We start from the raw sequence: 26,711 nt of genomic DNA on the forward strand, positions 1-26,711 counted from the left end.
GGAATGAAAATATCCCTTGAACGCAAATGACTGTCATACACAGTGCTCGGCACACAGGACTTTTTAACGTCTAACAGAACCATGGTGATGACCTTTCAAGTACTTTTCTTGCACCAGAAATCCTAAAGTTCTTAAAGCTAAGCAATACTTAAACCAAGGTAGCCTTGAATGTTTGCCTATAAAACATCACATTAAGGTATTTACTTTAAAAATAAAAACTGTGATAAAGTATTTGGATTTAAATCAGAGATCTACAAAGGCTTCTACCAAAAACCCAACTCCCAAACACGACCACCCAGGGGGATAATTGATTCCTAAATACTGTGGGGTAAGGAAATATCCGGCTCACCAAAAAAATATTCCAACTAAGCCTCTTTGCCATTTACGTACAAAAACTCCTGTTAAATAAATAACCAACATTACTTCTTGAAATATTCCTTTCAAAACGAGGTCTAAAAAAAACCCCTAAAACCAAGCAGCATAAGATCTACGCCTAAAAAAACAAAACTCCTCCAAGTTTCTTTGTTCTATATTGAGTTTAAGAATTCTACTCCTTTTTGCCCCCAAAGGGCAGAGTAAGACAAGCACTCAAGAAACACCCCACAATTAACCCTCCTAAGTAAAGGCTGAGAAGCCCCTCGAAAGGAATGCTGCCCAGTTCCCAGGCCCAGCTCACGTGGCCCCTCGAGACCAGGGCCGTTTGCACACTCAGCGCCCCCCCCCCCAACCAAGGGCAAACAGCTGGTTAATCAGTCACCTTGCAGTGTGGGGCCTTTCCAACTCCCACACGCAGATCCAGTCACCAAAACAAGTCACAAATGCCACTCAAGCCCCTTTTCAAACTAAGAATGAATCCATCTGGGACATCTTAGGAGAAAGATGTGTTTAAAGGTCCACCCTTTGTCTATCTTGAAATACCATCACGTCAGGGGTCCGAGTGACACTCTCATCACTGCCTTCTGTTGGGCATGACTGTCCCAGCAACGTTCTACTTAGCATCTGTTGTGGGAAAAGTGAGCTTCAAACAGGCCATCAAAAGTCTCCAGGTTCCTCTGTTCCTCCTCAGGGGAAAGGTGGCAGATGACACCAGCTCAGCAGCGCTCAACTAGGTCAGCAAAGTAAGTACTTACACTTGAAGAATTTTCAACATCCTCGTTAGGGGGGAAATCCGCTGCTACTGTGTCCCTAGGCAGCACCGTCTGCAGCCAGGCCCGCTCTTCTCCCTGGGTCAGGAGAGTGGGCAGGAGGGTTCTGGACAGGGCTGAAGGCAGACACGCAAAGGACCCCACGAGACAGGATGCTCCGCTGAGGGCAGGCCCCCTTTCAGCGCCCAGGAGACCCAGGCCTTCTTGGTAGCAGCTGGGAGGGGGGCAGCTGCTGCCCTTCTGCAGGCTCTCGGCTGGGGCCACGTGCCTTGGGGGCGTCTCCTCTCAGGGCCCCTGGGAAAGAAGTGAACTTTGAGGACACGAGGAGTGAGTCCTCTTCTCAACCAACTAGCTGCCCCACGGGCCCCATCATGCCTTGCTCTTACTCCGTAAGCCAAGGAAGAGGTGCCCCTCACATCACGCCTGGTATCAGGAAGCCCACCTCTACCAGTGCCTGAGAACCCAGGGCTCCAATGGGAATCATCCTCTGGCTGCCGCTGCTGTTCTAACTTTAAATTCATGAACAGCGGCCACAGGTGGGCCAGAGTGCTGCCCTACAATCATTCTCTGCGTCCTCACTCTGGTCCCCTTCTCTCTAGACAGTTACTAGTTCTCTTCCCTCCTCAACCTCCATGTCTCCCCATCCTCACTCTCAGCTGAGCAAACAAACGCTCGCAACTCCCACCGACTTCCACCGCCACGTCTACCCACCCACCTGTCCCCATGCCACAGCCTCTGCCTGCCTTCCAGTTACTCTGGGTCCACTTGCTCCGAGGCCCAGTCATCAATTTTCATCAATCAGAGTGTGTGCTCAGCACCATCTAATACACTTCGTGCTGTACTTATTTGCTGTCTCCCTCACTAGAATGGAAGCTCCACGAGGGCAGAGATCCTCTCTGTCCTGCCTCCTACTCTGTTCCCCGCACCTAGAATGGCACCTGGGATGTAGGAGGCACCCACTGAATGTCTCCTGCATGAACGAACAAACGACTGATTCCTTCCACTGATGCCCTAGAGCCTCCTTTGGCTGTGGCCCTGGGGCTCAGGACTCAGAACAGCACCCCAGCTCCCAAGTGCACGCAGGCGTCCCACTCACGGCTCTCGCAGTGCGGGCCGTCCCGGCCGTCGCGGCACTTGCAGCGGTAGCTCCCGTTGTACAGGACGCAGGTGCCCTCGCTCGTGCACGGGCTGGGTGTGCAGAGGTTCACTGGCCGCTTGGCTTCTGCAACGGAGCACGTGCCAGCAGACCCAGCCTGGGCTGGCCCCGAAGACCCCGCTCTAAGGAAGCCCAGTACAGAGTTGAGGCCTCCAGAGCAGCGTCTTACACATCTTAGTGGCACCATGGGCCTCTGAGCCACAGGTTAGTTGGGCCCCATACTGCATGGCCGGTCAAAGACCCGACTTCCACCCAGCTTTCCTACACGTGTACAGAGACTCCCTCTCTCGGACGGGCGGTACACACAGCAGTGCTTATTGTTATTATTATGGCCACATGCTTTTTAAAAAGTGGAAAGGATGTCACTGGCAAAAGGAAGGCTTGGAGTCCCGCTGTGCTGGCTGTGTCTGCCCCTACCAAGGTCAGTGCCAAGCCGGGGTCCTATGCATATCCTAATGACGTTTTCTTTTTAAGTGGGGTGCATACATTCTCAAGTTTGGGAAGAGGTGCCTGTGCTAAATTATCTGCACCTTAAATGTCAGGTGAGTGACATTCGTGTGAGTGTGGCACTCAGCATAAAGCCCGGCATGTGGAAAGTGCCCGGCAGTTGGGAGGAGTTGCTGTCCCTGTAATGATGTACATGAAGGCTCGGGCTGAGGTCCTCCCTTGGAAGCGGCCCTGAGGGTGTGGATCGCCCCCCACTCACCTCTGCATATCCACTCGATAAGCGTGTCCTGGTGGTGCCTCAGGTCTGTGTAGGCTGCCATGTGGATCAGGGAGTCCCGGGGACCTGTGAGCCTCCGCAGTGCCTCCCTCAGGACGGGCCCCACGCCCATCACCAAGACAGAGATGCCGTTGTCCCTCAGCTTCTGGGCAGGGACGGCCACGTCCTCTGGCCCCTCCCACCCGTGACCACCACCGCAGCCTTGGGGCACCAGGCCGGGCGCCCCTCCGGACCGTCATCACCTTGTCATAGGTGTGCAGCAAGGCCGTGCCTGCCGAGCCCACCCCACCCAGGTAGGGGGCCTGGCTCCTGGCCCGCAGCGCTGCAGCGCCGGTGAGGTGGGGGTCCAGCCCAAAGGCTGTCTGGACCTGGCCGCCATACACCACCAGGCCAATCTGTGTCACGTCAGGGTTCACGTCAAACCGGAGGGCACAGCTTCTCACGAAGCTCCGCATCTGGGCGAAGTCCTCGGGCCCCACAGAGGCCGAGGCATCCAACATGAAGACCAGGTCCAGCGACTGGGCCTGGCAGCCTGCAGAACAAGCAGAGTGGACCTCAGGGGGCAGCAAAGTGGGGACTGCTCTGGCGTGAGCAGAGCCCAGGTCAGCCGGTCTGCTGTCCACTGCAGTATCCGTCCTCCACCCTCTCCTAGAATGGTAGCAGGACATGTGAACGCTCAGCTAGACCACATTCCTAGCCTCCCTGGCAGCCGGGTGTGGCCACGTGACAAGTTCTATATAATGGGTTGTGATTGCAAGTAATTGTGCAATTTCCAAGTTATGTCCTCAGAAGGAAGCTGCTTGCCTTCCACTTCCCCTTTGCCCTCTTCTTTCTGTCTGAGAAACAGTGACCCTGGAGTTAGAGGTGGAACCACAAGATAACTGAGCCACCCTGCTGGCCCTGGCCACTCACCTCTGAACTGTCATGTGAGAGGAATAAACGTCCACTGTGCGTAAGCCATGGAGCTCCGGGGCCTCATCTATGCCATCACGGAGTGCCCTCCACGTGCCGTGCACTGTATACAAGGCACTAATTATACCATGTGGACCAAACTGCCAATGCCTGTCCTTGATCAGCTGACAAACATGAAACCAACAAAGAATTACAAACTATGTGAGCAGCCATGGGGGAAAGGAGCAGGGTGCTATGAGAGGGACCAGCAGGGGCGACATGGGTGGGTAAGGATGGGGTCGGGGCTCCTCTGAGGAGCGACATTTCAGCTAAAGACTGAAGATTCAGAACTCCTTAGCAACAATAAATAACAATAATAAATAGCAATACCTACAGTTCTGAGCATATACTCTGAGCTTACTGTGTACTAGTGTGTATGGTGCTTGCCTTACTTAATCCTCACAAAAGCCCCTCTGGAGGTACTAGGTACTACTATTAGTCCAATTTTACTGACCAGTAAACTGAGAAGTTACTCATCACAAGGTTAGCATACAGAACAGTCGGGCTGTGCTTGCGGCCCCCAGTACAGGCCCTGGTTAACTCGCTACCAAAGGGAGGAAGGGCCTGCCACTGGCCAGCCGGTGCCCGGGTCGGGCGAGGCCGGCCCGCAGCTGGCGCCGGTGCAGGACTGGTCCTTACCTGGGCGCTGCTGGCTGCACAGCTTTCCCCGCAGCTTCAGGATTTGGCCGCACAGGTCCTGCGGGCCGGCGTAGATCATGACGCACGCCAGGCTGCCCGTGACCTCCTCCAGGTCCGCCCGCACGGCCTCGCTGCCCACGCCCAGCAGGAGCAGCTCCCGGGCCCTGGCGAAAGGCGCCAGGCCGGCCACCTGGTCCTGAGAGCGCGCCTCGGTCATCAGGACCACGGCCCTGCGGGGCCGGTCCAGGCCCGTTCCGGCAGCGCTCCCGAAGCCGTGCTCCGCCGCCTGCCGCGGGGCCTGGCCTGTCAGGGTGGCGCCGCCACCGAAGGGCAGGTCGTCGAGGCTCCTGACCAGGTCCGTAGGTCCCGGTACTCGCCCACGGGCACGGCCATGGCCACGGCCAGCTCCACGCCGTAGCGGGCCACGCCCATGCGCGCCCGGGAGCCCTCGCTCAGCGCCGCCGGCACGAACCGCTTCCCAGAGGCCTTGGCCCGCAGGAAGCCCTCCGGGGTGGCAGCCGCCGAGCCGGCCAGCGGGAAGACGACGTCGGCTCTGCACTCCAGGCTCAGCTTCGGGGCTGCCAGGATCACAGCGGCCGTCACACTGTGGAGCACGCAGACCACTGTCCCACCCGGGACCCCCAGCCGCCACGTGGGGCCGGAGCCGCCTCCCTCCCAGGAGGGAGATGGGACACTGACACAGAAGCTTCAGGGCCTAGTGACCAGTGCAGGTCACAGGGTTAGACACGGCCGGACACAGAGCTCCCTGGCTCCTACCAAGTGTCTCCATCTCACCACTCTTTCAAAAGAAAATTTTTTTTCTCTTTTTCCCATTATGGTTAGTGCTTCTTGTGTCCTGTTGGAGAAATCTTTGTCTACCCCCAAGGTCATGATACGCTCCTATGTTTTCTTCCAGAAGCTTCACAACTTTGCCTTTTACATTTAAATCTATGATCCATCTGGACTTGATTTTTTGTGTAGCTTGTGAGGTAGGGAGTCAACATATATATATTTTTTCCCATATAAGTCTCCAATTGATCCAGCACTACAGTTTTTAAAAAGTGACTATTTAACAAGTCCCGTCCTATGTGTCGAGCATTGTGCTAAGAAGCTTATTTCAAACTCCCATAACCGTAGGGGGTAAAGCCAGTTATAATCTTCATTTCACAGTTTTAAAACCAAAAGGGGTTGAAGCTTCTCACTCCTCCTCTTCTTGGAAGAGGGGAGAAGAGACTCAGCCCAGAACCAGGACCCAGTTCGGCCAGCTCCAGCCTGCAGCTGGGCTCCATGATGCTCACAGATCAAGCAGTAGCCATTCTAAAGCTAAGAAGCCAGGAGCCGTGTCCTACCCAGAGCTCCACCACCTGAGTTACTTCTTCATGGAACCCTCAGTGTATCATTTGAGACATCAGATCAGTGGTGTACTAGAAAAGCAGGTGGCCCTAACTCCAGGGCTAGTTCCTACCTAGTAGCTAAAAGGGTGGCAGGTGAGAAGCAGGAACCCCGGCTCCACTGCTCCCCAACAGAGTCTGGGAAGTCCTGTGCACACGTACCGCAGTCAGCCTCCCCTCCAAAGGCTGGCGGGCAGAGGCAGTGGTACCTGTCCAGTCCTTCTGGAACACACGTGCCTCCATTCTGGCAGGGCTGTGAGTCACAGGGGCCTATCAGAGAGATGCCTGTTAACAGCCTGGTACATCAGCCCAGATATGTGAAGAGGTTTGGCTACCCTGCCCCACCAGGGCCCAGCCCCTTCCTTTCCCCAGATGCACTAGGAAATTAGTCTCAACACCTGTAGCGAAGAGGAAAGTAAATGAGGTACGTAAGGCGGGGTGAGGGTGTAGGTGGTACCAGACAATGGTGGGCTCAGTAAGGCCCTGTGTGAATTACAGGCTCACTTGGGGATCTGCCAGTGGGATCTGGCTCCTGGCTCTGATACTGGGAACACATGTTATGGACTGAATTTCTCCCCCCACCGCCCCGACCTCCAAATTTATATGTAGGAGTCCAAACCCCCAATACCTTAAAAATGTTAATCTACTACTTGGTGGTCACATGATTGTAATTAAAGTATACACTTCTGGAAGGTAGGAATTATCGAGGGTAACTCTGGGCTCCTAGGCCAGCAGTTCTGTCCGTTGGAGTTTCATGCAAACAACTGAGGGCTCATTAACAGCACCAACAGTGGCCTTTAACTGAGCAGCTACTATGGGCCAGGTATTGTGCTAAGCGCTACACATGTATGATCTCACTTCACTGATACAACTGGATGAAGCAGGTACTGTGAACCGCCACGTCACAGATGAGGAAGCTGAAACTTGACGAACAGAAGTCTCGTGCTGAAGCTCAGCTACTTGGAAAGTGGCAGAGCTGGGACTCGAACACAGGCCACTCTGGTTCCAAAACCGTAAGTCCTTGAGCTTTAATTTCTGAGCAGAAACAACCCCACTTTCAGTTCCTCCCATGTGTCAGAGACCAGCCAAGTTGGAACTTTAAAATAAGATGCCCGAAGGATCACCTAACCCCAGGCAGGAAGCACCATCCTGCCTGCACACAAAGCCTCTGGCTCTGCTTTCGAGGGACGGACTCCCAACCTCATCAGGAGTCGCATATCTACACAAGCACTGACGCCAAGACACTTCAGTGTGATTTCTGTGCTCCTGGGTCAGTGAGATGCACGAGACCCCGGCGTGAGGAGGAGTGAGGGCCCGTTGGGAAGCCAGGCTGCATGATCTTAATGATACTGAAAAGTCCTCCTGTTTGCTTGGGACTTGGTAGCTGATGAAGCACTTTAGTGGACATCACCTACTGAATCTTCCCCAGGATCCCCTGTATGGTACCCCCTATCATCCAGAGCAGGGAAATGGGGAGTCCAGACACGGGGCAAACATTGCCCCCATTTCACAGAGGAGGAAAGCGAGGCTCAGGTATCTTGCCCGAGTTTGGTGCTAGATGTGAGGCTTTCTGTCTGCACAGCTGGGGCTCAGGGCACGCCCTGCTCTACCTCTTGTCACCGCAAGGGGCCCTGGTTAAGGAAGTAATTCCAAAACCTTCACTCCCTTTCTCAGTGAAAATATACCACTGACCAAGGGAGGCGTGAGTATGGCATGAGCATGTTCCTCTGCCTCTGAAATGCCTGTCCCTGGGCCCTGGAGCTCAGTCCAACCCCACTTGCTGCCCCAGGAGTATAAATGCCCCTTTGGGAGCCAGCCTAGTCCCAGGGCCAGAAAGAAGAGGAGAATCCAAGAGGCAGACTGTATCTGGGCGGGTGGTCCTGTACCAGGTGGCAGGGTGGGTTAAGAACACTCTCTTCCAGCTACAACCCAAGGAAACAAATGGTAGAGATCAAAGTTTTAACAGGAGAGGGTATTTAAAACACTAAAAGCTGACACAAGATGCCAATGCAGACGCAAGTCAAGAAAGACTTGGTTCTTTTTTTTTGTCCTGATTCTACCCAATTTTTGTCTGCACATAGAGTAGGAAATGTTTCAAACTACTCAGACAATTAAAAAAAAAAAGATAATGGAAGCTGGCTATCATGTCAGAAATTAGAGATATCTGTGTTCCATACTCTGAACTACGGCAACAGCTTTCTATTACGAGTTACTTTCTGGGGCCAGCACAATGAGTCGGGGGTGGGAAATACTGGGATTAGGCGACTGGATTCTGGTTATGTGACCCCAGACAAGTTACTTTCCTTCTCTGGTCTTCCGTTCCCTCTTCTATATAGCAACTCTGTAGTTTTCAACTGTGTTCCTCAGAGCCTCAGTGGAGAGGGAAGGGGACTGTCCAGGGCTCCCCCAGTGCCCCTGCCCCACGCCCCCACGCCCCCACCCCAAATGTGCTTTTTCTGGTCTGCATAACAAGTGTCCATACAAGGCTCTGTAGCTCAGGAGGATTTGCAAACCACTGGCTGGTCTCAATGACCTCTGAGGTCGGTTTGAGTGACAACCTTCTGTGACAACACAAGGGCCACCATTCCTGTGCTGGCTTCCATGCCCCAGCCGTCCCCCATCGTTACTTCAAGTCCTCGGCTACTTGAAGAGACGGCAGTCTCCTCTTCCAGATGGGGAGATGGGTTCAGGGCTGAATAATGTTGCCCAAAGTCACACGGTTACCAGAACACAGCAGAGCTGAGATCTGAACTCCACCTCCCACTCCAAAGCCCATGCATCCTGCCCTCTGGGCCTCGCCCCCTGGCTCTCCTGAGTCTGTGGGGCGATGGGCCGACCACAGAGGAGTGGGTCCTCGTCCCTCAGGCAGAAAGCCCTCCTCTTGGCTGGCAGCAGCTCCCTGGATGGCCTCATCTAAGGAGATTCTCCTGGGGCCTTCGCGACAAAGTTCTCTAAAACTTGCCAAAGAGCACTTCTCCCGGGGAGATCCCACCCAGGGCTGCTCACCTAGTGGGCAGGCTAATTGGGCTCACCTCTAGGGCGGGGGCTTTCCTGAGGCAAAACATCCACTTGGGATAAAAGCCAAGTCAACTACGAACTCAAGGGGTTGCTGAAATCAAAACTGTGCCAAGCTGCCAGCTCATTAAAGAGAACTCTTCTCCCCCTCCATGTCTACTCCTCGTGCCCTCATAAAACCACCCGTCCTAGCCCAGAAAGCTCCACGGGCCCTGCCCTCCCTACCCAGGCCTACAGGAGCCAGCGTTGTTGAGCAGACACTATCCACAGGGCTTCGCCTGGGCCTGCACTCAGCTAGTCCCCCACCTCCCTCAGGTCTGGTCCCTGCCCACTCTAATTAAAACCGCAACCCTACCCTCTACTTACCCGTCCCGTCCCACCCCGCATCCTTTCCCCTACTGCACTTACCACCACCTAACAGTCATTTAGGTATTCACTTTGTTCACTGCTACCTCTTGCTCATGAGAGCAGATTTGTTTCCGAGACGCTCATGCTGATTCCCCAGGACCTGGGGCAGCGCTGGGAACTTAGGAGAGCCTCCGTGAGTATTTCTTCAATGAGGGGATTGATGAAAAGCCTCCTATATGCATTATGCTAGGAGCCTGCAATGTCAGTGCATTCTACGAATTACCTCGCTGCCTGCAATGTCACAGTGCATTCTACGAATTACCTCGCTGCGTGCTCCTGGCAATCCTCTGGGGGCAGGTCCCGTTATCACCCCCTTGCTGAATGTGGAAACAGACAGCGGGAGGTTCCCAGCTCACTAGTGGTGATGCCCCCAGAGTCTGAGCACATAGCCATGAAGTGTACTCTACCCACCAGCCTCTCCCAGGGCTCCCGGCTCTGGATTGCGTCTGTCCCCTGCTACCCAGTTCCCACATCTTTCGAGACTGCTCAAGCAACCCCTCCTCCACGATGTGTGGGGAGGACAGGCCCCATCCCAGCACTTGGGAGCCTCTCTCTGGACCACGAGCCTCTTGGGGCCGCGACTGTGCCTGCCTCCTCGCTGGACCCTGCCTGGCTCAGAGTGAGTCCTTAAACATGTTCACCAGGGAATGAAGAACTACCTCCTTTCACTCAAAAGTGCAGGTTCAGAAGAGAGCCTCTAGTGGCCTCTGACATGGCACGAGGCCCCACTTCCTTTGATCCACATGGGGGGCACCGCCCTTCCCTGCCGAGATGGCGTTTGGACTCTGCATCGACCCGACACGGCCCTCACGGCTTCTCAGCCGCTGCATCTCACTGCTGTGCGCGCGCTCTGATCTCATCGCTGAGGCCAGGCCAAGGGGCCAAGGTGCAGCTGGTTCAAACGCTACCCTGGCCCTCCAGAAAGGACTAGAGGGTGAGATCATGAGCTCCTGACGAGGTGCCATACTGAAGGTGGTCCAGATAAAGGGGGACGATCTGGGGGTCTGCGGGGCAGTGGCTGAGAGCCAGGCGGCGGGTGCTCTTGAATGCCTGAGCTCCGGTCCTGAAGAATCCAGCATTCTTCATGGCCTCCACATCCGGAATTCATCAAAGCATCTTAAGCCTCTTGCCTTGCTCAGCCCCCATACATATGGAAACTGGTGATCAGAGGGACCAAATTAGTAGACCACTACCCAAGTCCAGACCACTGCCCTGTCAGACCAGCTTTTGGCTGATTTACCAGCCTTCAGAATGGCTGTGACCCAGGCCCTGGGCTCCTGGGCGATGTGTCTAAAAGACTCTGACACTTGTATGGAAACACAAAAGACCCCAAATAGCCAAAGCAATCTTGAGAATGAAAGACGGAGCTGGAGGAATCAGGCTCCCTGACTTCAGACTATACTACAAAGCTACAGTCATCACGACAGTATGGTACTGGCACAAAAACAGAAAGATAGATCAATGGAACAGGATAGAAAGCCCAGAGATAAAACCCACGCACATATGGTCACCTTATCTTTGATAAAGGAGGCAGGAATGTACAGTGGAGAAAGGACAGCCTCTTCAATAAGTGGTGCTGGGAAAACTGGACAGGTACATGTAAAAGTTTGAGATTAGATCACTCCCTAACACCATACACAAAAATAAGCTCAAAATGGATTAAAGACCTAAATTTAAGGCCAGAAACTCTCAAACTCTTAGAGGAAAACGTAGGCAGAACACTCTATGACATAAATCACAGCAAGATCCCTTTTGACCCACCTCCTAGAGAAATGGAAATAAAACCAAAAATAAACAAATGGGACCTAATGAAACTTCAAAGCTTTTGCACAGCAAAGGAAACCATAAACAAGACCAAAAGACAACCCTCAGAATGGGAGAAAATACTTGCAAATAAAGCAACTGACAACGGATTAATCTCCAAAATTTATAAGCAGCTCATGCAGCTCAATAACAAAAAAACAAACAACCCAATCCAAAAATGGGCAGAAGACCTAAATAGACATTTCTCCACAGAAGATATACTGACTGCCAACAAACACATGAAAGGATGCTCAACATCTTTGCTCATTAGAGAAATGCAAATCAAAACTACAATGAGATATCATCTCACACCAGTCAGAATGGCCATCATCAAAAAATCTAGAAACAATAAATGCTGGAGAGGATGTGGAGAAAAGGGAACACTCTTGTACTGCTCGTGGGAATGTGAATTGGTACAGCCACTATGGAGAACAGTAGGGAGGTTCCTTAAAAAACTACAAATAGAACTACCATATGACCCAGCAATCCCACTACTGGGCATATACCCTGAGAAAACCATAATTCAAAAAGAGACATGTACCATAATGTTCATTGCAGCTCTATTCACAATAGCCCAGAGATGGAAACAACCTAAGTGTCCATCATCGGATGAATGGATAAAGAAGATGTGGCACATATATACAATGGAATAGTACTCAGCCATAAAAAGAAACCAAATTGAACTATCTGTAATGAGGTGGATGGAATTAGAGTCTGTCATACAGAGTGAAGTAAGTCAGAAAGAGAAAGACAAATACCGTATGCTAACACATATATATGGAATTTAAGGGAAAAAAACGTTATGAAGAACCTAGGGGTAAGACAGGAATAAAGACACAGACCTACTAGAGAATGGACTTGAGGATATGTGGGGGGGAGGGGTAAGCTGGGACAAAGTGAGAGAGAGGCATGGACATATATACACCACCAAACGTAAGGTAGATAGATAGTGGGAAGCAGCCGCAGAGCACAGGGAGATCAGCTCGGTGCTTTGTGACCACCTAGAGGGGTGGGATAGGGAGGGTGGGAGGGAGGGAGACGCAAGAGGGCGGAGATATGGGGACACATGTATTTGTATAACTGATTCACTTTGTTATAAAGCAGAAACTATCACACCATTGGGGAAAAAAATACAATGTTAAACACACACACACACACACAACTCTGACACTGAGTAGCTGGGCCGCTGCCTGGGTTCCCGGAGCTCTGTCCCTGCCTCCCTCCCAGGTCTTCTCCGATCCCTGTCACACACTCCACAGCCAAGGCCCTGGAGAGCCGTTCTCCCTGCAGCCCATGAGCACTTGGCCATCCCCGCCCAGGCCCTGCCCACAGGCTCTGACCCCACACCTTGTGGACGAACCTGGAAGAGGGACAGAGTGCAGCCAGCACGGCCTTGGTCCCCCGAGATCCCCTCCAGCACGGGGCCTGGCCGACAAGCTGCCTGACCATCTCTAGCGTCTTGCGCTCACAGGGGTGAGGCTGGACCTCGCAGTCTGTGTCCACCGTGCATACCCGAGGCAGGGAAGACAGGGTTACGCCTCCTTCCTCTGCCCGTGGGCCCACCACCGTCAGCCCTGGCTCTTTCCCGGCAGAGTACATGGGGGAGGGGCGGCCGGTCTCCGAGCATCTCCTCTGCACAAGCCCCGCCCCACACCGCTCTTCCATCCTGTGCACACGTGTACCTTTTTTTTTTTTTTTTTTTTACAATGTACTTCACTCTATCTCCCGGATGGAGCCTGACAAAGATGACCGGGAATACAGGGATCTCATCCCCAGATGAGGTCTCCCTGTGCTGACAGCAGGGGAGGGGACCCCACCGGATCTGAGCCTCTCTACCCCGTGTGACAAGTTCGGAATTCCCAGCCTAGAACCCCACAGGGCCTGACACAGGGCGGTAGGACAGAGCAGAGCGCCCCAGGGCCGAGGCTGTTGGGCTCCGTTTCTCTTCCCTCCCTCTCAGGGGGACCTCCGGCCTTGGGGAACCCTCCTCACCCCCATCCCACTTCCATATAGGCGAGGCCACTCCTTTCCACACGGAAAGGCCTTACTCACCCGGAGAGGCAATGGTGCACGTGGCAGAGCCGCCGAGGGTGCTGGAGAGGCCGTGGGCGGCGTCCTCCACCTGCTCGGCCATCAGCACAGGCTGCTCCCTGGCTCGCTGGCCAGTGTGCGCAGCCCCTCCCACCTGTGCCCCAAGCCCCTGGCCGAGAAGTTACAATGGCTCATCGCCCCGCCCTCACCCACCTCCTATCCACCCGTCTCCTAGACGCTGGGTTCCTTGTGGACAGCCCCGCCACCCACTGATGCAGGAGCCACAGAGCTGCAACCTCATCCACCTAGGATGCAGGTAAGGTCTAGAAGCGAAGCACAGAAGGACCTCGAGGATGCTCAGCCATGGGTCATAACGTGCACATGCTCCAGTCCCCGAACTTCCTCAGAGGAGAGCCTCGCACTCAAACCGTCAGCTCTTATTTGAGACAGGGTCCTAAGAGATTTAGTCGTCTGGTTTTGCAACCCATAGCTGATGAGAAAAATTTAACCCGAGGGCTTCCCTGGGGGCACCATGGTTAAGAATCCGCCTGCCAAGGCAGGGGACACGGGTTTGAGCCCTGGTCCAGGAAGACCCCACACGCCGCAGAGCAACTAAGCCCGTGCGCCACAACTACTGAGCCCGAGTGCCACAACTACTGAAGCCTGCGTGCCTAGAGCCCGTGCTCTGCAACAAGAGAAGCCACCCAATGGGAAGCCCGCACACTGCAACGAAGAGTAGCCCCTGCTTGCCGCAACTAGAGAAAAGCCCGCGTGCAGCAACGAAGACCCAACGCAGCCAAAAATGAAAAAAAAAAATTAACTAGAAAGGAAATGAAGGAAAGTGGTTCTAGGTGACAGCAAGAGAAGAACAAACGGCGACAGCTAGTAACAGAAAAAAAAAATCCTGCAGCATTATAAATAGTGGCAATAAGAACTCAAAGGCCAGCAACACGAGGCCGTGTAGAGGCAGGAGCTGGCATAGTTCGACAACCAGAGGGCACTGTTAGTGTCCAGAACAGATATGATGTGGGGGATGATGACCGTAGGGCATGAAGAAAGGGTTAAATTATGTTGAGAAACCTGTTTTTAAGAAGACAAGGCAGGGGCTTCCCTGGTGTTGCAGTGGTTGAAAATCCGCCTGCCGATGCAGGGGACACGGGTTCGTGCCCTGGCCCGGGAATATCCCACATGCCATGGAGCGGCTGGGCCCGTGAGCCATGGCCGCTGAGCCTGCGCGTCCGGAGCCTGTGCTCCGCAACGGGAGAGGCCACAGCAGTGAGAGGCCGCGTACTGCAAAAAAAAAAAAGGTAGTCAGTGACACATTTAGAATCCTGCCTATCAAAAATTCATCAAAATAGACCATGGGGCTTCCCTGGTGGCGCAGTGGTTGAGAGTCCGCCTGCCGATGCAGAGGACACGGGGTTCGTGCCCCGGTCCGGGAAAGTCCCACATGCCACGGAGCGGCTGGGCCCGTGTGCCATGGCCGCAGAGCCCGCGCGTCCGGAGCCTGTGCTCCGCAACGGGAGAGGCCACAACAGTCAGAGGCCCGCGTACCGCAAAAAAAAAAAAAAAAAAAAAAAAAATAGACCATGGCTTGGCAATACAGCAAAACCTTCATGTATGTCTAAACCTCCTAATGGAAAGCTCCCCATTCTCCTCTGAAGCCACAGAAACCAGACACTTTGCCCAGCACCTAGGACAGCGCCTGGCACACAGAGGGGCTTCTCAGTTCTGGACTCACATTAGCAGAGTGGGCAGCTCTGCCAGGCCACACCCTTAGCTCTCCCGGCCCCCAAACAGACCTTCTTAAAAGCTCCCTGGGTAATTCAGATGCTCAGCCAGAGTTGAGAACCATCAGAGAAGGGGCTCAATATACACTAAAAGGGGGAAAGAGTTTGAACAGGCAACAGTCTTTAGTCTGAACCACCTGCAGTGGTTCTCAGACTTTGGCAGCATCAGAATCACTGAGGGGCCAGAAAAGCCACAGATTGAGACTCCTTGCCCCAGAGTTTTGGATCCAATGCAGTGGGGCCTGAGTGTGTGCATTTCTAGCAAGCTCCCAGGTGATGCTGACACTGCTGGTCCAAGGAACACACCTGGAGAACCACTGGTCAACAGTGAGCTGGCCTCTTACTAGGAGTGGGGAGGGGTCAGGTAGGCCTGGAAGTCCAACAGGCTTTCTCAGAGGCTTCCTGTGTCTGCAGCTCAGGCCTTCATATCTGAGCTGTGCCCCCTCTTCTGAGCAATGGCTTCTTGATTTCCCTGCACTAGGGATGCTCAAAGTGTGGTCTGTGGGCCAATGAAGAGCCCCAAACTGTTTCACCCTGATTCAGAATCCGATAAGTATAGACACCAAGCATTTAGAAACTAATCACACAGCAACTTGACAGTCATTTTATGTCTGTTGGGTCAAATAATAAATATCTGAGTTTCTATTTTGTTTTTATTTCCTCTTTCTAGTAACTCATTTTTATTGTATTTTTTTAAAAGTATCAGTTTATGATGGATTAGGAAAAAGAAAAACAAACTGGACCTTCACCACAGATAGTTTGAGAAGTGCTACTCCAGCCAGCAGCCGGAGAAGAAAGCCCCAGAACGGGCCAGTATTTCTACCCATGGGAGATCCTATCCTCAGTGACAAACCTTTGGGCAAATACTACGTGCAAGGCACTCTATTCGGCCCTGTGCGGGGATGAGGGTGGGCAGGGAGCCATGAAGTAACGCCCACTCTCCTCTCTCAAAGGGTTTATACTCCTTATATCTGAGGACACAGAAAGAGCCAGCCATAAGGCAGCTTGTGTTTAATACCAACTTATTGGCAATGACGACAACCATCACGGTGGTGGTAGCTGTCATCACTGTCACCAGGACACAGCCCAATCGGGGCAGCCCCATGGTACCTACAACCTCAGTCCCCTTCTATCTTCCTCCTCTTTCTGCACTTGCTGGTCCCCTCGGCACTCAGCTCCAGGTGATCTTATTTAGGCTTTAAATACCATCCTCGGTTTCAATCTCGATGCCTGTCCTTTCTCCTATGCTCCAGACTCTCATATCCAACTCTCTACTCAGCTTCTCTACTTAGATGGCTAATACGCATCTCAAACTTGACTTGTCTGAAACAGAATTCAATTTCCTTTGTTCCTTTCCCACTCTTTCTCTTTTCAGTAAATAGCACCACCATTCACACTGGAGCTCAGGCCAAAATCTTTGATTCTTCTCTCACACACCCACGTCCAATACGCCAGTCACTCCATTGCTCTGTCTTCCAAACACATCCTAAATCCAGCCATCCCTCAGCAGGGTCACAGCTGCTTCCCTACTGCAAACCATCATTATCTTGCATGTGAGCTGCTCCAAAGGCCTCCTGACTAGATTCCCCACTGCCCCTATTATTGCTTCTCCCTCTGCCTCACCCACCAGTCTATTCTCTCTACCTTGCAGTCAGTGTGATTTATCTAAAAATGTAAGCCAATTCATGTAATTTTCCTGCTCAAACCCCCCACCCCAAAGACTTCTCAGACTACTCATTACAAACTTTATTCTCTACAATAACCCACAAAAGCTCTAGACCTAACTCCTGCCCACCTCTTCTACCTTATTTCTTATCATTCACCCCTTGCTTGCTGGGCTCCAGCCGCTCCTGGCTATCTCACTGTTTCTATCACACACCGAGCTAGCTACTGCCTCAGGGCCTTTGCACTTTCCATCTGCCTGCCTTGCCTGCTCTTTTCCCTGTTATTTGGAAGGCTTGTTCCTCACTCAAGTTTCTGCTCAAAAACCAGCTCTTCAAAGGAGCCTCGCCAGACCCCCCATCTAAAATAGCTGTCCACTCTATTCCCATCACTCTGTAACCTCTTCCCTACTTTATTTTTCTCCTTTGAATTTTATTTCCACCTGAAACTGTTACTTATTTATTCTCTCACTTTTTTTTTTTTTTTTTTTAAATCTAGTTCCTTTCCTAGAACAGAAGCTCCACCAGGGCAGGGACTTTGTATTGCTGTCTGTGCATCCTGAGAACCTAGAATAGTGTCTGGCATGAGGAAGACAACATATATTTATTGATTGAGAGAATAAATAATGTACAGTTGGTCCTCTATATCTGTGGGTTCCACATCCATGGATATGGGTGGCCAACTAAGGGACTTAAGCATCCATGGGTTTTGGTATCCACAGGGGTCCTAGAACCAACCCCCTGCAGATACCAAGGAACAACTATACTAAAATTAATAAAGAGATTTCTATGTATAGGCACAGTGCCCAGACAAGAGTCATTTCACTTGATACCCACAAATGACAACAGCCCCATTGAGGTCACCTCCATTTTCAGGGTTGAGAGCATTGAGGAACTGTGCCCCCCTCTCCTCTAGGAAGGCATATTCCTGCATCTGGCTCCTGACCCTGTTTACCCCGAGGGACCCCTGACCCACCCTGTGCAGTTGGATGAGTCCATGAATTTCCATTTCTGCCCAGATGAATTGGAGTCAAGTTCCTGACACTTGAAATCAAGTGTTCAGACTAAATTACAGACGATGCAAACTCTCAGACTTCCAAAGACTTGGCAGCCCCCTTGTGCCCGCAACAATACAGTAAAGTGAGGAAAAAATGGATCCAGAAAGGATCAGGATGGTTTTCCCAGCTCCCCTCTCTTCCCATGGCTGTGACATCCCCAGGCTGACCCAGAGGGCTGACCCCGCGTGACCAAATCTCTTACCCTGGGAAGCAGACCCCCACAGCAAACACAGGTGACGCCTCTTTGCTTCAGCTGCCTGGCTGGCAGGGCCACATGCCCTTGGGACCCCCTGTCGGTGACAATGATGAGGACCTGGGGCACAGAGGCATTTCTGCCCCCAGGGAATTCTTTATGCAGAAGGCATTTCAGAGCAAGGCCCGTCTCTGTATGTCCTCCTCTGAGCTCACCCAGAAGGAAAAAAACAAAGAAGAAAGAGTCAGCGGTCCAGAGGTGAAGTTGGAATGAGAGCCTGAAATCATGGCCACCTTCTTCCAGCAGAGACTCAAAGGGACAATTCCAGCATGAGATACACACTCTCTCACCATCTAAACCACAAGAATGATGAAGAGAAATGAACTTTCCCCCTGGACTTAACACTCCCCCTACACATCTCTGCTGTGTTAGGTAACAATGACATTCTTTGTGTATGTGTTTGCTGTCTCTCCCCATGGTGTCTCCGGGGCACAATTCTCCTCATTTGTCTAACACCCACCTCCCATCTCCCCATCCCCATCCCATTCCCTTCTTGTTACAGCTCAACATCTCCTTGGGGTGGGAAAGCAGATAAGTGAGCTTCGTAAGAATTTATGAGCGTCAAGGACGGGGCTTTGATGCAAGGGTCTGATGAGGCCTCTCATCAGAGGCTTTGATGCAAGGGTCCATGATCAGGCCTCTCTGTCCCACTTCCAAGTTCAGGGTTGGGCGCTGGAAGGCTGAACCGTCTGACTTTCAGATCAGGGCAGGTTACGGTGGTCCCATCTCATCAGGATGCTAAGATTCTCTAATCCTCACAGCCTAGTTACAGGGACTGTCGACTGAGCTTGGAGTCGCAGCGCAGAATCCCTACTAAAGCTTGCCATAGGAGGCTCGTGCAAACGTCCTCAGAGGGTGGACTGCCAGCTCTGTCAACTGGGAAGAAAATAATGACTCACTACAATAGATTTGGGGCAAAACCTTTCAGTGCATGGTAATAGATGAGGAATCCCCTGCTCAGAGACCAGGAATACTAACTTAATATTTACTGTGCACTTACCACATGCCAGGCACCACTGTGCTAAGAGAGAGAGAGAGAAAGAGAGAGAGAGAAAGAGAGAGAGAGAGAGTGTGTGTGTGTGTGTGTGTGTGTGTGTAAAGGTGCTTGGCTCATATAATTCTCACCACAGCTCTGAGACAGGGGAGTTCAGAGAAGAGAAGGGCCTTAGCTAAGATGACACAGCTCATGGGTGGTGGAGGTAGGACTTGAACCCTCCACTTCCAGAGCCCAAGTTCTTAACCATCAGGCTACACAGCCTGCCTCTCCCCAGCTAGTGGAGGTCAGAACTGCAGTTGAAACCCAGTCCAGCTAATTCCAAAGCCAATGGTCATTCCTCTGAAGACTTGGGCCTAATGGGCATGGAAAACGGGCGCCCATTCATTTATGTACTATCTAAGCAGAGACCACGCAGCCGGCAAAGCTTTAAAATATTTAATCCATGGCTCTTTGCTGAAAAGGTTTGCTGACCGCTACTCTGTACTGTTCTAAATGGTTTCAAAACACTTTTTGCCAAAAGCCAGGAGCTCCCTGTGCCTTCCCGCTGGCAGGGTTCCCCACAAGCCTCTGACTGTGGCCCTGCATCCTTAGCTTCTCAGCCAGACCTTGCTTTCTCTCCTCAAAACACCCCCGCACCCCTCGCCCATCTAATCATCACTTCTTTCCATATGGATTCAAAGCTTCAGGACCAGGAAAAAAAACGCTTGTTCTCCGCAGCTCTGTTCTTGTTTCTCATACAGGTCTACCCTCGGCCCCTCCAGAGTTAACCTCTGTTTTCCCTTTTCAATCCAGATTTTCTGAGTGGGTCTGGGCCCCCCTCCTCATAGCTACTAGCCTGTGGCTAGAGAGAAATTAAATTTCAAGGCCATGAGGGCCCAGACTACAACTCCACGGACCTGTGGGGTGTCCGCTTCCACATCGCTTAGCGCACAAATGCCCGTGCCCGCCACCCTCTCCACCTCTGCACCTGACCTGCTGGTTTCTGACCGACCGAGCACAGGTGAGATTCCTAACAGCATCTGAACCCAGGGAAATGAGAAGCAACCCTGCTACCTTCACTTTTCTTATTCCACGGAGTGTTTCTCACAAAGTCTGTTCTGAGCTCAGCGTTTGGCTCCAGACAGGAAGGTCTGAGGCCAGAATCTAAGGTTTTTCTAATTTCTCTCCAACGGGACTGAACTAGGTAGAAAGTGAAGGTTCACAGATGGACTGCTGTTTATGATAGAAACGCATGGACTGATTAAGAACAAGGGCGCAGATACTAGTCCCGTGAGATACTGGCCTGCTAAACTTGGCAACGTTACTTGGCCTGAGACTCCTGTTAAACCTGCTAAAGTAGAAAAAGTAACAGTATTGTTTGAGGATTAAATGCTGTATCCAGTGCCTGCTAGTACCTAGTAAGCACTCCATCAGTGGTCATTATAATGAACTACCTAGCAGCCTCTTCTAAGAAGTTTACCTTTTGAGTTAGTCTCAAATTCTAGTCAGCATTTAAGTCCCTTAGGAGATTTACTAATGTGGATTTTCAGATTCCATCCTCCCAGAGTCCAAACTGGTGGGTGTGTGACCAGGCCCGAGAATCTATCAATACATTTTAGACCCGCCTCCCCTTTCCCACCCCCAGTGATTCTGATGCAGGTAGTTCATGGAATAGACTTTGAAAAATAATTCATAAGAACACTCACTGTAGGTACAGGGATGTTGATTACAGGAGTTTTTGTTGCTGTTGGTTTCAGCAATGGACAAAAATCCTGGAATCAAGCTAAATGTGTCCTTTTAGGGGTCTGATTTACTATATTGTAAGAGCTCAATTCATTGATTACATAACCATTAAAAAGGATTAACATGAAAAATAAGGCAGCTTTATGCAAAAATACACACCAAATAATATTAAGTAAAAAAAAAAAAAAAAAAGAGCAAAGTGCTTTGTAAAGTATTCTAAAAACTATGTTTAAATGTTAATGCAGCTTGAAAGAGGCCAGAGCTGGCTATAAAAGGCTTTGTGCTAAAGAAAGGGGTCATTGCTATTTCTGCAGAGCTACTCAAACACAGTACAACTTTGATAAAGCTACAGATGGGGTCCAAAAAAAAAATCAATCACAGAAAATTCAGTCATGTTATGTGAAATTAATCAGATGATGGAACAGACGTGCACAGCCCCCTGGCCAGACTTCTAGGCATTCGGAAGCCAACTGCTGGCCGTGTTTTATCTGATTTTAGGTTATCATGGGGTACAACACTGTAAGGTTTGACTGTAGTATTTTTTAAACTTATTACAAAGTAGCAATAAGATGACTGTCACAGTGTCTTCTTAGTCATTTCAAAACATGCTTTTAGGGGACTGAATTGATCTGGAAAGGCAAGTGTTCTGGGTTTTGGGGAGAGCTGTGCTCTTCAGTCGAGAATTTAAAACTCCACTGAAGAAAAAGGGTGAAGAGCCCTGGGCAGGTCATCACTCCCATTCGGCCAATGTTCCTCTGTTCTGATTAGTAAGAGTGTCTTAGCGTTCAATGTCCTCAATGACCCTGCAACCGTGGCCAAAAAACCAGGAACTGCCTCCTTTTCTTGTTTGTTGTCTTACAGCCAACCTGGGATACACAAATGCTAACCATTCTCATCCCCAAAAGAAGAGCTGACCTTGTTCAGACACGTAAAGAGGCATCTTTCTCCACCCCCCAGTGTCCTCATCTGGTGCATCCTCAATGCATCTCCACATGTCATGGGTTATGAATAACAGCCCTTAGTTACGACTTTCAACACAGCTGACAAGAGGCTCCACTAATTACTTAGGGGGCAGGGGTGGAGGGGGAGGTCGGGGAGAGGTGGGAAAGGACAGCTCCATGGGGCCTACTGGACGTGCAGTGCGACCCTGTGGTCCCGACCAAGTCACCTGCTCCTTCTCAACCTCATATCCTCTTCCATAAAATAAGGGGTTGGAAGAGGTACTGGGTGAACTCTATAAAGTACCTTTTGGTACCAATTCACTTAAATTGGCTTAGTTTTTCACAAGAGAGCAGGGCTGAGTCATTTGAGTCAAAGTCCCCCAAACGTTTTTGACTTTCAGTCCTAAATTTAAAACATTAGGTTACGTTTTCTTCTGCAAATATTTGTGTGTATATAATGGGTACAAAAGTTTTTTTAACAATAAAATATTATATCAATAATGATACAATTCACATACCACAGAATTCACCATTTTAAAGTATAAATGTGGTTTTTAGTATAATTCAGAGTTGTACAACCATCACCACTACCTAAGTCCAAACTATTTTCATCACCCCAAAAAGAAGCTTTATACCTATTAGCAGTCATATCCTGCCTCCCCACATCCCCTGGAAATGACTAATCTACTTTCTGTCTCCACAGATTTGCCCATTTTAGACTATTTCATATAAATGAAATCATACAATACATGACCTTTTATGTCTGGCTTGTTTCACTTGGCATTTTAGTTAAGCATCTTGCCTCTTGGCCATTTTGATGTCCTCTTTGGAAAAATGTCTATTTAGTTCTTCTGCCTATTTTTTAACCAGATTGTTGGGTTTTTTGTTATTGCTTGTATGAGTTCTTTATATATTTTGGATAATAACACCTTACCTGATCTGTGGTTTGCAAAATTTTTCTCCAATTCTGTAGGCTGCCTTTTCATTTTGTTGTTTCTTTTGCTGTGCATAAGCTTTTGAGTTTTATGTAGTCCCATCTGTTCATTTTTGCTTTTATGAATAAATTACATTTTGTGTACCCATTCGCCCATTGGATTTTTGGCTATCATAAATAATACTGCTGTGAACATCACTGTACATGTTTTTGTGCAGGCATATGTCTTTGATTCTCTTGGAGTGGAATTCCTAGGACATGTGGTAACTCTATGTTTAACATTTTGAGGAACTGCTGTACTGTTTTCCAAAGTTGCTGCACCACTTTACAATCCTACCAGCAGCATATGAGGGCTCCAATTTCTCCACATCTCTGTCAACACTTATTATTGTCTGTCTTTCATTTTATCCCTCCTAGTGGGTGTGAAGTGGTATCTCATTATGATTTTGATTTGCATTTCCTTAATGACTAATGATTTTGAGCACCTTTTCATGTGCTTATTGGCCATTTATATATCTTTTCTGGAGAGAAGTCTATTTACAAGGTTTCTTATTCAGGTGATGAAAATATTCTAAAATTAGATGATGGTAATGGTTGGATAACCCTGAAAATATACTAAAAACCACTGAACTGTACACATTAAAGGTGTGAACTTTACAGTATTTTAATTAAATCTCAATAAAGCTGCTTTAAATAAATTAGTGTGTATAACACTCCTAGGCCAGGGGGCAGTGGGAAGAGACCTTTTAAAAGTGTCGATTCGAGGTATCACTGCCCAGAGTGATTTAGCAGGTCTGGAAACAGCCCAGGCACCTGCACTTTAACATACTGCCTAACCAATTCTGACTCAGACCATCTGACCAAAGACCTCACTTTGACAAGTACTGCTCAGTGTGTCTGGGCCCAAGATACAGAAGTGAGGATGCCACTGTTCTCTACGGGAACCATTCGTGGAGGCCCCAAGGGTAGAAGGCTCCAAGGGAACATGGAAAGGTCAATGTACACTAATATCACTTTTAAAAAACATATTAACGTGCTTTTTCCTTTGAACTTTCTTGTATTTGACTTGCTGCTCATTCTGCACCCAAGGTCAGAGGAAAGGGCTGGGATAAACAACCTAAGATGAAGTCACTGGGGGTGGGGGCAGTAACAAGATGGCTGGGTAGAAGGACGTGAGCTCACCCCCTCATGAAAACACCAAAATTACAACTAACTGCTGAACAACCATCGACAAAAAACTGCTGGAACTTACCGAAAAAGATATCCTACATGCAAAGACAAAGAAGAAGCCACAACAAGATGGTAGGAGGGGCACAACTGTGATAAAATCAAATCCCATACCCGCTGGGTGGGCAACCCACAAACTGGAAAATAATTATATCTCAGAGGTTCTCCTATAGGAGTGAAGGTTCTGAGCCCCACATCAGGCTCCCCGGCCTGCAGGTCTGGCATCAGGAGGAGGAGCTCCCAGAGCATCTGGCTTTGAAGGCCAGCAGGGTTTGATCACAGGAGCTCCACAGGACTGGGGTAACAGAAACTCCACTCTTGGAGGACACACACAAGGTCTTGTGCACACCAGGACCCAGGGGAAAAAGCAGTGACCTCATAAGAGCCTGGGCCAGACCTACCTGCTGGTATCGGAGGTGGGGGTAATTACCTTAAACATAAACAGATTAAATGCTCCAAACAAAAGACACAGACTGGCTGAAATGGATACAAAAACAAGACCCATGTATAGGCTGTCTACAACAGACCCACTTAAGATCTAGGGATACATACAGGCTGAAAGTGAGTAAATGGAAAAAGGTATTCCATGCAAATGGAAATCAAAAGACAGTTAGATTAGCAATACTCAGATCAGACAAAACAGTCTTTAAAATAGACTGTTACAAGAGATAAAGAAGGATACTACATAATGATCAAGGGATCAATCCAAGAAGAAGATATAACAATTGTAAATATATATGCACCCAACACAGGAGCACCTCAATATATAAGGCAAATACTAACAGCCATAAAAGGAGAAATCAACAGTAACACAATAATGGGGGGGGGCTTTAACACACCACTTTCATCAATGGGCAGATCATCCAGACAGAAAATCAATAAGGAGACACGGGCCTTAAATAACACATTAGACCAGACGGACTTAACTGATATTTATAGAGCATCCTGTCCAAAAGCAGCAGAATACACATTCGTTTCAAGTGCACATGGAACATTTTCCAGGGCTGATCACATGCTAGGCTACAAAGCAAACTTCGGTAAATTTAAGAAAACTGAAATCATGTCAAGCATCTTTTCCGACCACAACACGATGAGAATAGAAATAAACTACAAGAAAAAAACTGTAAAAAACACAAACACGTGGAGGTTAAACAATACGCTACTAAACAACCAATGGATCAATGAAGAGATCAAAGAGGAAATCCAAAAATACCTAGAGACAAATGAAAATGAAAGTATGATGATCCAAAACCTATGGGATGCAGCAAAAGCAGTTCTAAGAGGGAAGTTTATAGCAATACAATCTTACCTCAGGAAACAAGAAAAATCCCCAATAAATAACCTAACCTTACACCTAAAGCAATTAGAGAAAGAAGAACAAACAAAACCCAAAGTCATTAGAAGGAAAGAAATAATCATAAAGATTAGAGCAGAAATAAATGAAATTGAGACAAAGAAAGTGATAGAAAAGATCAATGAAACAAAATGCTGGTTCTTTGCAAAGATAAGCAAAATTGATAAACCTTTAGCCAGACTCATCAAGAAAAAAAGGGAGCAGGCTCAAATCAATAAAATTAGAAATGAAGAAGTTACAACTGACACCAAAGAAATACAAAGGATCATAAGAGACTACTACAAGCAACTCTATGCCAATAAAATGGACAACCTAGAAGAATTGGACAAATTTTAGAAAGATACAATCTCCCAAGACTGAACCAGGAAGAAATAAAAAATATGAACAGACCAATCACAAGTACTGAAATTGAAACTGTGATTAAAAAACTCCCAACAAACAAAAGTCCAGGACCAAACGGCTTCACAGGTGAATTCTATCAAACATTTAGAGAAGAGTTAACATCTATCCTTCTGAAACTCTTCCAAAAGATTGCAGAGGAAGGAACACTCCCAAACTCATTCTATGAGGCCACCATCACCTTGATACCAAAACCAGAGAAAGATACCACAAAAAAAGAAAATTACAGGCCAATATCACTGATGAACACAGACACAAAAATCCTCTACAAAATACTAGCAAACCGAATCCAACAATATACTAAAAGGATCATATACCATGATGCAAGGATTGTGGTATATCTCAGGGATGCAAGGTATATCCCAGAGATGCAAGGATTTTTCGATATCTGCAAATCAAGCACTGTGATATACCACATTAACAAACTGAAGAATAAAAACCATATGATCATCTAAATAGATGCAGAAAAAGCTTCTGACAAAATTCAATACCCATTTATGATGGAAACTCTCCAGAAAGTGGGCATAGAGGGAACTTAACTCAACATAATGAAGGCCATATATGACAAAACTACAGCCAACATCATACTCAATGGTGAAAATCTGAAAGCATTTCCTCTAAGATCAGGAACAAGACAAGGATGTCCACTCTCGCCACTTTTATTCAACATAGTTTTGGAAGTCCTAGCCATGGCAATCAGAGAAGAAGAAGAAATAAAATGAATTCAAATTGGAAAAGAAGTAAAACTGTCACCATTTTCAGATGACATGATACTATACATAGAAAATCCTAAAAGAAAACTACTAGAGCTCATCAATGAATTCAGTAAAGTTGCAGGATACAAAATTAATACACAGAAATCTGTTGTATTTCTATACACTAACAACAAAAGATCAGAAAGAGAAATTAAAGAAACAATCCCATTTATCATTGCATCAAAAAGAATAAAATACCTAGGTAAACCTACCTAAGGAGGCAAAAGACCTGTACTCCAAAAACTATGTGACGCTGATGAAAGAAATTGAAGCTGACACAAACAGATGGAAATATATACCATGTTCTTGGATTCGAAGAATCAATATTGTCAAAATGTCTGTACTATCACAAGCATG

General features: G+C 49.1%; 1 protein-coding gene across 1 annotated transcript in view; it reads right to left on the bottom strand.

Annotated features, from left to right (window-relative positions):
• Positions 1-1,323: 1,323 nt before the first annotated feature.
• Positions 1,324-26,711, bottom strand: part of VWA2 (von Willebrand factor A domain containing 2) — a gene marked incomplete at its 3' end in the record, with an annotated part of 57,635 nt that continues 32,247 nt past the window's right edge. Inside the window, 14 exon segments of the mRNA XM_081246388.1 lie at positions 1,324-1,439; positions 2,242-2,367; positions 3,008-3,196; positions 3,199-3,234; positions 3,237-3,557; positions 4,616-4,975; positions 4,978-5,193; positions 6,169-6,276; positions 7,873-7,928; positions 12,593-12,725; positions 13,285-13,383; positions 13,386-13,417; positions 17,975-18,003; positions 18,005-18,170. Coding sequence (XP_081102514.1) covers positions 1,324-1,439; positions 2,242-2,367; positions 3,008-3,196; positions 3,199-3,234; positions 3,237-3,557; positions 4,616-4,975; positions 4,978-5,193; positions 6,169-6,276; positions 7,873-7,928; positions 12,593-12,725; positions 13,285-13,383; positions 13,386-13,417; positions 17,975-18,003; positions 18,005-18,170 — 1,987 coding nt within the window.

Source organism: Mesoplodon bidens (assembly GCF_964165515.1).
Source record: "Mesoplodon bidens genome assembly, chromosome: 1".
Taxonomy (NCBI): domain Eukaryota; kingdom Metazoa; phylum Chordata; class Mammalia; order Artiodactyla; family Ziphiidae; genus Mesoplodon; species Mesoplodon bidens.